General features: G+C 36.0%; 1 protein-coding gene across 2 annotated transcripts in view; it reads right to left on the bottom strand.

Annotated features, from left to right (window-relative positions):
- Window positions 1–14,090, bottom strand: part of LOC118194991 (acid-sensing ion channel 2-like) — a 53,873-nt gene that overhangs the window by 13,877 nt on the left and 25,906 nt on the right. For both annotated transcript variants that reach the window (XM_035366214.2, XM_035366215.2), the window contains exons 5-9: window positions 12,729–12,857; window positions 8,983–9,109; window positions 1,497–1,575; window positions 686–862; window positions 516–591 (exon numbers count right to left, since the gene is read on the bottom strand). In XM_035366214.2, the coding sequence (XP_035222105.1) occupies window positions 516–591; window positions 686–862; window positions 1,497–1,575; window positions 8,983–9,109; window positions 12,729–12,857 (588 nt within the window). The remainder of the gene's footprint in view (window positions 1–515; window positions 592–685; window positions 863–1,496; window positions 1,576–8,982; window positions 9,110–12,728; window positions 12,858–14,090) is intronic.

Genomic DNA, 14,090 nt, shown 5'->3' with positions numbered 1-14,090 from the left:
CGAAGTGAGAATTGAATTGATTGAATGAGAAATATATCTCTAACGAAATTCGAGGAAATAAGTTTAAATGAAATGCAGAAAAAAATGCGCATAATTTAATATTCCGTATAAGAAAGTCATGTGGTCTACATATTAAATTTTGTCAACAAATAAATACAAGTTGTACTTGTTGATATATAAAAACGCTTCAATTTTAATGAATAAATACAAGGTTCCAAAGATGTTCGTGGCATTTTTTCCAGTTAGGCCCTCTAAAGTAAGGTCCTTATGCATACATTAAAACCTACTTTATTCAAAAAGTCATCTGTCACTTATAGACATCACTAATGCATTTAAAATTTGAAACCCCGTATAATGTCTCCAAAATAATTTCATTTGTTGATTTCTAAGTTTGCCCATCATTGCAACCTCGACACTCAGTTCAACAAAAGTCCAAGGTTTGTTCAAAGTTATAACTGAGATGGAAAATTAATTGAATCCTTTAAAAGCTTAAGAAGTATGGAAACATAATTTACCTGGTAACTATACTCTTCTTCTACAGACATATAAATCATTTCTTCTATAAACAGGTGCACTCGTAAAAGATTTTCGCTGTAAGACAAAAACACAAATGATTATAAAGGGTAAATTTGTAGTGGTATTGTAACTGAATCTCGTGTTGATATATTATAAGAAAAGAAAGAACCTGAAAAATGTTTCATTGACATAGTCTGAAATGTTGGCGTCATCGAACGGTAAGTCCAAAAGTCCCAATGCTTCAGGAAGGTGGTTCCACTGATCACGTGATCTATTCATGACTAACTGTTGGTGGCCAAGGTTGGGCCAGTCGGCTTTTGACAATGAAACGTCGTATCGGATAGACCTAAAAAAGATACAGAATAGTTAATGTGAGTTGGGTTAATTCCCTTTTGAGTCCTGTAGAATTTCTTGATTTCATTATTTCATAGGTAAAAACCACCAAAATATTTCATATGTCAAACCATCTCCAACAGAAGACTGCCTCTGAAAGAAAACCGTAGAGAACTTCACCTCTCTATGAACTTTTTCAGCGATCAGAAGACTAAAACCATTTGAAATGAGGGGATTGCCTTAATATGTGGGGATTACATTTTGCTTAAAAACCAATCCTAAAACCATTTGAAATGTGGGGATTGTCTTAATATGTGGGGATTACATTTTGCTCAAAGAACAATCCTATAGTTAAATATTCAGAATTTGTTACAAACTGAAGAATTCATTAAAAATTAATTACTTTATGATTGCAAAGGCATCCTAATTTTCAAGCTTCGCTGAAATATCTTCCGAAATTTATATATATAATAGGAATGAAATTAAATCAAAGTAAAGCCAGTAAAATACAGACATTTTTTAATCAGAATAATAAGTGACATTTTATTTCCTAGATTCCCTTTGCAAAGGTGTTTAAATCATAAGTAATCATTAACAAAAGTAGTCCGTAAATGTGAATTTGAGAAAACAATAAGCATAATATCTACCTGCATGCTGGCTTGCATATCTCATCGCAGACGCTTCCATTGTCGCTAAAATTTCTAAGAACGGTGCTTCTACATTTTGCTGCAAATATGTAAAACAGCATTTAGTATACATTTAATTAATCTGAAATGAACTAAGAAAATAATTTATTCAGAATATTTCAGTTAGTATTCCTCCCGAAGAGCTAATTATTCTGATCTCTCTAATCAATACAGAAACAAGACGTTTTGTTTCCAAGACACGTTGAATATATAAGACACTTTAGACATTCGTGATGAGGCGATGACGCACTGTGACATGCCGCATGTTTCGAGTAAGCATGAATTAACCAGCTTCCGTCTTTGGTGTCAGAACGTCCTCTTAAGAGTTCGGCCACCGTGTTCATCTGATTTGATTCGAATTGCTGTTGCGTAGGACTTTTGATAGCACAGAACATCGCATCCGAATATGCGTATTGACGTCAGTTGGAGACATTTTCCACAGATTTTGTAAAGGTTTGTTACATTCTCGTGTATTTTGGGACGTTGTAAAACACGCGTGAGGTTTCTAAGCACAACGCAGTAATTTTAAATTAGCATACCCACTGAAACTTGGTAACTTGCGAGTAACTTGGTTTACGAGTATTTTACAAGATGAGAGAAAATTTTAAGGAATTTTAACTTGATAAGCGAGAGATGTCTGCAGAGCCAATAGGTATTTCAAAGCAGGAAACAGGGAAAATCAGCCATATCCTCGCCGGGACTCGAATTCAGGACCTGTCGATATCCAACCGCTCGTTCCAGTTACACAGCGAAGGCATGCGGCAAGGAGAGAGAAAATACTTTACATTCTCTACCATTTAAAGGGCGGCTGAGGAAAAAGGGGCCCAATCATCATATCCTAAGGGTGACAATTTACCGCCCAAAACCTTTCAGTTTGGGTGTCATTTCGTAAAGTCATCGTCATTTCGAAGTAGAAAACGGGAAAAATTATAAGGTATTTCTTCCCTTTTTCCAACATGCCTTCGTCGCGTAACGGGTAGCCCTCTCGGCGTGTATTCGAGAGGTCCAGGTTCGAGTCCCGCCGAGGGCATTGCATACTTTTCATGTGCTCCTGCTTCAAAAAACGCCTAATGACTTTCTTCCTTTTCGCCATCGACGGAACAGCTGGCCCACTGGGTTAGGTGCTTTTCAGCCTGTTGGATCCCGTCGATGGAATTAAAAATAAATATATGAATAAATATAAATAATGAGCTTAGTACTGTGTCCTCCGGGGAATGGCCACGAAACGAGAAACATTGAAATAATGACCAGAACATGGAAAGAAGGTGCATGGTGGGGACTGCTGAAACTAAGCGGAACACTTTTCGCTTAGTTTCAGCAGTTCCCACCATGCACCTTCTTTCCATGTTCTGATCCTTATTGCAATGTTCCTCGACCTTGTTCCTGGTCCTTATTTCAATGTTCCTAAAAGGTGGTGGATAATGATCCTTTATTACCAGGATTCGGCGATTGGGTCACTTAATCGCCAGTCGCCCTGGTATTTTCTTCCTTCTTCCAGCATGCCTTCGTTGTGTCATGGTCAGCCCACTCGACGCCTATTCGAGAGGTCCAGGTTCAAGTGCATATTTTTCACTTCTCTAGCATAAAAAAAGGTCTAATGACTCTACAAAATCAGCTGCGCCTTTGCCGGGACTCGAACTCTGAACTTTCTTATTCTCGGCCGGATGTGCTTTTGAATTACACCACGGAGGCACGCGGTCAGGAAGGGGGAATACTTTACATTTCTTAAAACAGAATGGTAGGTATAAGCTTTGGTCTACCGAGCATCACGTGATCACAGTGGAGCAGAGAATTTTTTCTCTGTTGCAGTGGGACTGCTGTATCAGCCATGCTTGATCTCAGTCAGCGCGCTTTGCTCATATAGTCAACATGATAGCTTCGTGATTGACCTGTACTGCGACCATGTTTGTGGGCATAAATCTATCTTTTTAGTATGTCCAAATATAGTACTTGTTCTGTAGTAAGTGCACTGCACCAATGACCCCCTGAGAAGAAAAATTTTGAAAACGAAAGCGCCACGAAGCGAACGATTGACGGTGGAAATTAAGATGGGAAACATCGAGACGTGCTACAGTTTTCCCTTCTACACACTCCAATTCGTCTGGAGAGCATGGGGGAAGAGATTTAATTGTGGGATAATATGTGTGGCATGAAAGTACAATGCAAATTAATGAAAAGATGTGAAAAATTTATATCATGTTTATAGAACTTTTGCTAAGATCTTTTTCCTTCCCTGTGAGCAGCTGAAATTTTGTACTTGTCGAGGAGAAAAACAAGATCTGTAAATTTTGAATTTTTACATTTAATTACTCAAAATGTCATCTGGTTTAAGAGGTGGGCTTTGGTAAGGTTAGCTAGTTTAGATAGTTAGAATTGAAGCCCTTAACGAGGGCGTTAAGGACGTCTTTTTCATGTACTTAAATTCTGACAGGGAAAGATATGAGGTTTATCTATTTATTTTTTAACTACTTGAAAAGCCTTTCATGCCAGAATGTAAATGAGATAGCGAGAGTTTATTCACATTCAGGTAGAATGAAATGCTATTTAAGCAAGAGTTTCAGAAGTTTGTTTTAGAGCGTGTCTGCCTAGTGTAGGGCCACGTTGTGCTGTGATTATTCGCGACTTACGTTCGCGGCGTTGATGTGTTCTTGCCTTTAGGCTTGTCTCGCCGGTTTCTTTAGACCAGAGTTCTTCCTGAGCGTTAAAGTATTCTGTGAGCCGTTAGACTAACCTACAAACCTTGAAATTATTACTGTTGCGTATTTCTGTTAAGCCATTAGTGTTGGTTTGTTGTAACCCAAGTTGGGTCATTTGTTAATTTTATGATTGAATAAAGGGTCTTATACGCCCTTCTTTTGATCTCTGTTTTAGTTTCACAAAGGCTTGAAGATAATTCTTCAAACGTCCTTTTTAAAAGTTTATGTTTCCCAAGCGTCATAGAGTGTATAATTCATTTACGAAAAGGATCTCAAAATATACTTTTCATAGATCAGATGTAATCTAAAATATATTTTTGTTATTCCCCCCCCAATGGCAGATTGTCAACAATTGCAATTGTAACCCAGTCCATTATTCTATACAAGGCCGGATGTGGTAGTCTCTTTATTATGGAGGCACCTAATAGGTGGGCCACCATCGCCTTTCCTATGGAGGGTCGGAAGCCTTATTACAACCATGCCTTCTCCGGGATTCGAATTCAGGCCCTTCGGCATCGCAGTCAGCTTCCCTGACCACTATACTGACTGGGCTGCTATATTATTGTTATTACATCAGACATAATGGTCGTAAAAATATAATATTTAACCAATTTCTATTCCCAAAACAACTAACCTAACTTTCTGTTAAAAATAACCGAAAGACAGCATTTATCAAGAAATGCATTACGTTTGCAGATGAAAATGGAAACATTTTATCGCGTCGAAACATGTTCAAGACATGGTAGTGCCTAGAAAAAAATCTTTGGTAAACTTTTTCTCCTAAAATTTAGTTTTCGTCTTTCTAAGTGCATAAGAACACATTTTAGTTACAGAGTAGCTCTGAAATTAAAAATCTTTTACATTGTATTACTTTTTGCATTCTGAAACCATAAATAAAAAAATTAAAAAAAATTATTAAGCTTTAAGTTACTGAAATCTACTTATTTTTCTCAACTAAAAATTTAGGTTTTCTAAAAAATTCAACACCTACATCGCACAATCATAACACAAAACAAAGCCAGACGTAAACATCTCAAAGTGCAGACGGATATTAAGTCTACAAATGGATTAGTGCTGAAGACTTAATTTTTCTAGCAATTTCCATGGTTGAATTTTTCCTACTGGTAAAGCTGACCAAATTTAACCACACATGCAAATAAGAAATGTGGTTGGTATGGAAACGTGTCTTTTTCTGTTGAAACAAACAGTGAAGTGAGTGACACGATAGAGGGTGGCAGTCACGAAATTTGTAAATGTAAACAACGGTTGGCTGGATTTTCTTTCAGCGTCCACTCGGTTAATGACATCTACATCAAATCCGCTTTATTACGGCATCAATGCTCAACAACTGAAGCTAATTTTTGAAACATTTCTGACACGGTTCAGTTTATTCAATTCCTACAACCTACACGCACGCAACATGAGCGTATATGAATACTTGTGAGTTTTATTAATGAAATGGAAAGTAACTGATTATGTGGATTTCGATTTTCTGTTAGTTTTTGAACAAGGTTAAGTAAAACTTATTTTTAATAAGTTTACCTTTCATTTAACCTTGTTCAAAATACGGCATTCATCTTTGAAATCTCTGGTAAATATGGCAGTATATAAATCAGTTTTTAGTAGCAAGCTGTCGTGAGCTAATTAGTCGAGGTCAAGGGGGTCAATTAAGGATGTTCAACTGTCAAATACGTTACTAAACGGATATCTTAAATTTGCATCTAAAACAACATTTTTCGTTTTTTCTGCTTTTGATTACTTTTATGAATATTAAATTATGTTAAGTTATAAGGTATTTTCTCTCTCCTTTCGGCATGCCTTCGTGGTGTAACGGCAGCACACTCGAGAGGTCCAAGGTTCGAGTCCCGGCGAGGGCACTGAACATTTTCAAGTCTCTCGTATCAAAAATACATAATGTCTTTACATTAGGGCCGCAGCTAAAAGGTGGTGGATGATGATTATTCATCATCTGGATTTGGCGATTGGGTCCCCTAATCTGCAGTCGCCCATTAGAAGGGGGAGTAGGTAAGATATTTTCTCCCTTCTTTCTGTCTGCTTTCGTGGTGTAACGATAGCACACTCGGCGCGTATCCGAGAGGTCCAAGTTCGAGTCCCGACGAGGACATTGCTTATGTTCCATGAGTCCTGCTTCAAAATGCCTCATGACGCTACAAGGGTTTTATAAAGTTTTAGTTCTTTAAATATTATATTATATATTATTAATAATTAAAAATTTTAATTCTTTGGACTTAGCTTCAACTTATATATTGATAGTGACTTATTTTTGGCTCCTTCTCTTCTTATTCAATAAGATTCTCATATGAAAAAAAAAAGTGTTCCATTTTTTTTCCTATTAGTGTTAACCAAAAAATCTCCCGCAGGATCTGTTTGTATTGCAGAGTCATTAGGTCATTTTGAAGCAGGAAACATGAAAAATGAGCATTACCCTCGACGGTACTCAAATTTAGACCTTTCGAATCCGCGCCGAGTGTGCTACCGTTACACCAGGAAGGTAATGCAAAAAGGCAGGAGAGATCCCCCTTTTAGAGGGCAACTGGTGATTAGGGGACCCAATCGCCAAATCTTGGTGGCGAAGAATCATCACTCAACATTTTTTTTTTTTTAGTTCGAGCGCCACTGTAGATTTATTACATGTTTCGGGGGCAGGAGACATGAATAATGAGCAATGCCCTTGCCGAAACTCTCGAATACGCGCCAAGTGTGCTAACTGTTACACTACGAAGGCATGCAGAAAGGCGGGACAAAATACTTAGGATCATTTCTACCTTATAGTATTAACTCAAACTTCAGCTAATTACCTTTGATAAAATTCATAGCTCTCTTTTTAAGGACTCTATACTATGAATCTAATAAAGTTTTAAAAATTTAAAGCATTTCTTCCCAGAATGTCATAAGATACATCAATAAAATTGATATAACTTCAAAATTTCCTTTTAAGTAATACGAATCTAATTTGACAAGAAGAAAATTCAACAAAATCTTCACACTTTAACTATGATTGATTGATTTTTACTTCACTGTATGAAGTAAAGGAAGTATTGTAATCATGAAAAATTACGGTACCATATTTCAACGAAAATATCCATTTTGGTCGCTATCGAATGCACTTTAACGGTGTCTGTGCTTGACATCTGTACAGAATAAAGGACTCCTTTTCTCCAAAGGAATTATAAAACTGATTTAAAATGGATTCAGGAGAGATTTTTTCGTGGTGTCTGTATGTACGTATCTCGCATAATTAAAAAACGAATATCCTGAGAACGTTGAAATTTTGTATGTGGGACTGCTATACCATGTAGGTGCGCACCTCCCTTTTTGGTTGCAATCGGCCGCACCAAAAGTACATACGTAAATATATGCATATATATATATATCCTCTCTGTTACTCTCAGTGAGTTTCTTTATTCTTGTACGATTGTAAATTGTGTGTGTTTTTGCGATAAAAATGATTGAATTACGTTGTTCTTATCTTCCGATTAAGTTTTTTATGCCTTTAGTTAATCTGCATGTTATAGTTGTAGAATTTTCAGCAATTTAAAAGCTGTTTAAGTGAGGCTAAACCTAATTTTTTTAACATAGCAGCCATATTTGTTTACATTTGAAACTTAGCAGATTAGTGCATTTGTTGACAATCTAGAAAAACTAAGTTTCGCAACAACAAAGTAACGTCTTCTTTTATTATTGCGAATTAAATTATGCTTAATTCATTCTCGAATTATTATTTAAGTTATTAAACTATCTCATATATTGATTCAGCATAGCGTCCACAATAACTTCAGTCAGTTTCTACGCTTTCAGAGTCTGATTTTTCGGTGCATGAAACTGAAAGTATACATATGGTCCCACTCGGCAAAAGACACTCAAGGTATAGAAACTGATTTATTTCATTATACTGCTAAGTTTTAAATGTACACAAATATGGCTGCTATGGTAAGAAAAAATTAGGCTTTGCTGCACTTAAACAACTTGAGAGAGTGTTTGAGAATTCTACATCTGTTGCATGCAGAGAAACTAAAAGCATAAAAACCTTAACCGGAAGATAAGAAGAACATAACTAAATTATTTTAAAAGCAAACAGCGCTCAATTTATCAACGTATAAGAATTAAAAAACACTGAGCTCACGAAGTCGAGTAACAGAGTGTACACACACACACACATATATATATGTATTCCTTTGGTGCGGCCGATTGCAACCAAAAGGAGAAGTGTACAAATACATGTTATAGCAGTCCTATATACAAAATTTCAACGTTCTGAGGCTACTCGTTTTTGAGTTATGAGAGATACATACATAGTTACGTATGTACGTATATATGTACGTGCATACGTACAGATATTACGAAAAAAATCTCTTCTGAATCCATTTTAAATCTTTTTTGCAACCCATTTTGGGAAAAGTGTCCATTATTCTGTCCTTACATACAAATATCACGCAAAAACATCGTTAAATTTCATTCGATAGCGATCAAAATGGATATTTTCGTTGAAATATGATATCCGAAAATTTTCACGATTACAATACTTTAGTTCTCACAAGGAAGTGAAAGAAGAATTTAATATTTCTATGAAATAATGTTCATTAATGCATACTCAAAGCATTCATACTAAAGTATTGTGAATATAAAATCTAGATTTTTGAAAATGTGTAATTATTTGGGTTAGAGTGAACACAGGTGCAGTATTATTCTGGTGTGCTAACATGTAAAACTGGTAAAGATGAAAAACTTACATTGTGTTTTATTACATGGGTTACAGAATTTCCAGCCTACAGAATGACCAATCGCAGTTCTCGGCTGTTCATCGAGGCAATCGCACTGGTCGAAAAGGAGAGTATTCTGACAGAGAGTATTACAATGCTGAAACATAGAGGTGAATATATATACAAGGTGATTCAAAAATAACTGGATAAAAGTAGAGAAGACCGAAAGATACACCTTTTATAATGGAATCTGTGCGCCGCGTTAAGGAAAATGCAGGGAGCTGCTTATATATCTATGACACTGCAGGTGAAATGCACCTGCTATTCAAGAAGTTACAGAAAAGATTCCCGAGTACCTCCTTCGGGCAGCTGCTCCGTTTTCGCCCTCAGGTACATAGATAAAATGAACACCGATAAGGTCCACATTTCTGTAACGATGCCTATTGCTCCAAATCCGGACAGGAGGTGACGATTTACGCCGGTAGAACGCTTTTATTTATCTCTATATACCTCTTAACAGGGTTCTTTCGGAACACACATTAAACTGCAAAATCTGCTTATTTCGGTCCACTTAATCTGCCGTACATTTTTGCCAGATATTTTTAACCACCCTGTATATAAATGAATAGAATTTACTAAAGCCACCTGTCAGAAAAGTAGTTTTATGCACAGAGAAAACAAAATTAAACTACATGTGCTGCAAAATTTGTGAATCATCATTCTCTGCTAGGATCTAAACATAGTAATTGAAAAGAAGAAAGGAGTAGAGAGCTAGAGTCTTTTAATGGGAAATGAAAACTTTTCTTTTAAATACAAGATTGTGTTCTGAATAGTCACACACCCAGATGTAAATTTTTAAACAGAAAAATAATTCTGCGTTCTATTTCGGTTAAGTTTGTAATTACAATGTTTGTATATTTAAACATAAAAATACTATTATGCTTTACTTAATGAATTAAATGGATTAGTTCTATCAGGATGCCTTAAAGTTTTTTAAAGCCAAAAAACATCGAGGTAGATATGTCTGGATTTCTGTCCTGTGTTTTCAATAAAAACAAAATGATTTTAAATGATTTTAGTATTTCCCGAGTTCAGAGCAAACATTTTTTCAATTTTTTTACTAATCATATTTTCTTAATTTCTCGAATTACAAAGTATTTATATTAACGTATAGTGATTTTATATTAACATATTTCACTAAAAATACTATAGTTGAATAAAAATATTATAGTTGCATAAAGTACTACACGTACGAAATACTAGAATTGTATAAAATACTACAGTTGTGTAAAAGTACTATAAACTATAGTATTAGTTATGTTTTACTGGTCGTCACATCTTACTATACTTCAAAGCACAGCAGATGTGCAATAGTTTCACCGGGCTGAAGTAAAATAAATATTCAGAATATTTTTATTCGTAGAAAGAAGCATCAGATACGCTTAACATTCTAAATAAAACCATTTTTTGAATATCGTGTAAAAATCAGCTCGTAGAACTGAAATGGATGTTGAGTGTTCCAACAACACAAAAGTTAAAACATTTTACAAAATGTAATCTATCATGAAAAAAAAAAAAAAAAAATCTGATGCGGATCCACATGACTTCCTTGCACGGAATATTAAATTATATGCATTTTTTGCTGCATTTCATTTAAATTTATTTCCTCGAATTTCATTAGAGATAGATTTCTCATTCAATGAATTCAGTTCTCTCTTCGCGGTAAGGCAAAAATGTATAAAACCTCAAAGTATGTCCATTAAAAATTGAAAATATAGGAAAAAATAAAACTCCAAATACAGTTAAAACAATTAAAAAGACAATTTTTTACAGTTAAATTTAAAGTTTCTACGCAGAAAAATGCAAATCGGCCAGCACGGAACAAAGCAGATTTTTCGGTGCGCAAAACTGGAAGTTTACCTTTGGTCCCACTCGGCAAAAACATATTGAAGGTGCAGAAACTGACTTAGTTTCAAATGTAAACAAATATGGCTGCTATGGTATACAAAAAGTAGGCTTATCCGCACCTAAACAACTTTTAAATTGTTGATAATTCTACAACTATTTCATGCAGATTAACTAAAAACGTAAGAATCTTAACCAGAATATAAGAATAACATAATTCAATGATTTTTAAAGCAAAAAATGCAACTGAGCTCACCTAGCCGAGTAACAGAGTGGAAATATATATATATATATATATTGTTAAGAAATGCACAGGCGCGGTAAGTTAGCTTCCCCGCTTAAGCAGTTTCAGGGTTGCCATAAAAAAGCAAGTGAAGGCAGGGTTGCCGCATTTGGCAAGAAATCACCTATTTTGGCGACCAAATTGGCGATGTACCATGGACGGATGGAGAATCTTCTGAAATGAACTCTTACCGGTTTAGCTCAGAATGTTCTCGAACACAAGCCGAAAGCTATATAAACCCTGTTTTGGTCCGCAGTCAGAGTGTGTGTCTCGTCTAGCGAGCTAATAGTCAGTCATTCAGAGTGTACCTCGTAGAGGGCGAGATAGTTAGTCAGTCCATGATGAGTCGATCGAGTTGAGAGCCGGGCAGTGAGTACCGAGCGTGTCGTCGAGTGTATCGAGAAGTCTCGTCGAGAGAGTGTGTTAAGCTTAGGGAACGACTGAGCCGAAGAGTCGGGAGCTGTGCTCTGCATGTCGTCTAATGCATCGCGAGTTGTAGCGTGGAGAGTCTCGGGAGCACGTGGAGTTCCCAGAACGACCGAACAGAGTCGGGAGCTGTACTCTGGTGCTTTGCAGTGAAGCTGTCTCCATCGTTATAGCCTGATAGTGTGAAGGCTGTGTCGCTGATTGTGTCAGCGTATTTAAAGTAGATCTTCGACGACTGTAAAAAGTGACTTTGGAGCTTTCCTGACTAATATTGGCTAAATAAAACTGTGTTTCGATATTCCGTCAAGTAGTGTTGTCATTATCGACTCCAAATCCACACGAACCCCATACGAACGTGAAGGAAGAAAATAACCTAACAACTGGTGTGAGAAGAAAAAAAAAAAAAAAAAAAAGAAAAAAGAAACAATATATACTTTTGGTGTGGCCGATTGCAACCAAAGTACAACTACATTTTAAAGCAGTCCTATATACAAAATTTCAACGTTCTGAGGCTACTCGTTTTTGAGTTATGCGAGATACATACGTACGTACAGACGTCACGGAAAAAAATCTCTTCTAATTTCAAACTCCTTTATTCTGTCTTTACATACAGATAACATGCAAAAACATCGTTAAATTGCATTCGATAGCAGTCAAAATGAATAGTTTCGTTGAAATATGATACCCGGAATTTTTCCTGAATACAGTACTTCCTTTAAATGGCTTTTCGCTAGAACTGCAGTCGATTTTTAAAGCCTTAAATTTAACAACTCTTTTACGATCAGATCTGCGCGTTTCTTTCTTCACAAGTCACTGAGCTAACATTTAAAACTCTGGAATGCTGAAGTTCTGGAAGAATGTCTTTTGACAGTAGTTCTGAACACGCAGTTTCCTACAAAAAAGTGTTAAGACCTCGCAATCGATTTCAAACAATTGATTAACTTCTCTTTAAGACTTGTTGGGAATTTACTTCATTGTAATACAACTACATGCAAATAATATCACGAAGTCAAATAACGCTCAGTGACTGATCTATGAACTCACAGAGATTTGGATTTCGATTGGTATATTCTCTTTATTGTATTTTAGAAGAAATCATAAATGAAAATTTTAATAAAATAATGTAAATGCTTTGGAGGCAATTTTTAATTTATTCACTTACTTCATAGGTATACTTGATATCAGAAAGGTCGAAGTCAAGGCCAGCAGCTTTTAGAGTGGGGATGAGCAATGAATCCTCGAATGTTTCAGTGCAGGTCCTCTCACGCCCTGGCAGAAGTCTACTCACTTTCTGAGAATATGCAACACATGTAAATACTCAGTGTAAAAAAATCGAAAAATAATCGCTTAAGTTTTATTTTTGTTTTTACACTGAATATTTAAGTCGAACTTAAATATTCAGTGTAAAAACAAAAATAAAACAATTTCACTTTTTTGGACATTGATCTTGTTTAAATATAAAGTTGCCACCAATAAGTATTTCTTCCATGCAGGCTTTTACATATGTTAAAATTAATAAATGAAAAATAAACGTGTATGATTATTTTGCTGATTTATTTAAGCAGCAGTGCCATTCAAGGACTGAAAAAGAAGGTCTTCGTTTCTCTGAGTCTGCTCATCTATAAATGCACTAGAAAGGATTGTTTAGATGTTAAAAACAAAACATTTAAGACACTGGGATTGCAGAATCTCTATTTAGAGGTGGGATCTCGCAATTATTTTTAACTCCCACTTGAGCCGCTACGTCTTCCTATATTGTGGATCGGTTTACTATTGGATCTGTATGTGTCTGACAAGTGATTCTGCGATCTATCTGGTGCTGCAATAAGTCCTAAATCAAAATAAAGGCCAATTTTACATTAAGGCGGTATTGAATAGAAAATAATGACATTTAGCTCTTGATAACGTCGCTACCAGAGCTAATGCAAACGGTGTGTTCTCACCTGACGGCAAAATTTTAAGAATTTAGGAAGGCATCGGGTGGGAGAATTTAAGAACCGTAAAGCTTTGCATTGAGAGACAAAAACTTAGTGCCTGCCCTAGTTCGCTGTGCAGAGTTATAAGACAGTAATTCTAATATATCTGGCAAAAGTGTAAAGGTCAAACGGGTGACCTAAAATGTACCATTAGGACTTAATATCAGGGTCACTTAATCTTCATTTATATGAACAACATACCACAGAATAACCACACTGCACTTGACATGTATGCAGACGACACTGCGATCATCTCACAAAATGCGTCTTTTAGTCCAGTTGTTCATCAACTACAAGAACAAATTCACGCCTTTGGCTCTGAAAATGGGAAATCCAGATCAACGTGAATACGTCTGGAGCAAAGCACTTCACCAGAAGAAGGAAGATCGAACATGTCCAAAGAGTTATTCCACTGACCGACTTATCTCAAGTTACTTATTTTGGCGTTATGCTCGACTCACTTGGAACCCCACATAGCATATATTATTTCCAAGTTCCGGGCTTCTAAAGTTTAACTTATTCTCTTAATTTCCTGGAGCTCAGTTTTA

Source organism: Stegodyphus dumicola, chromosome 9, assembly GCF_044657685.1.
Source record: "Stegodyphus dumicola isolate Sdum_Otavi_A_Nest chromosome 9, ASM4465768v1".
Lineage (NCBI taxonomy): Eukaryota > Metazoa > Arthropoda > Arachnida > Araneae > Eresidae > Stegodyphus > Stegodyphus dumicola.
This window is presented reverse-complemented; position numbering and strand designations above follow the sequence as displayed.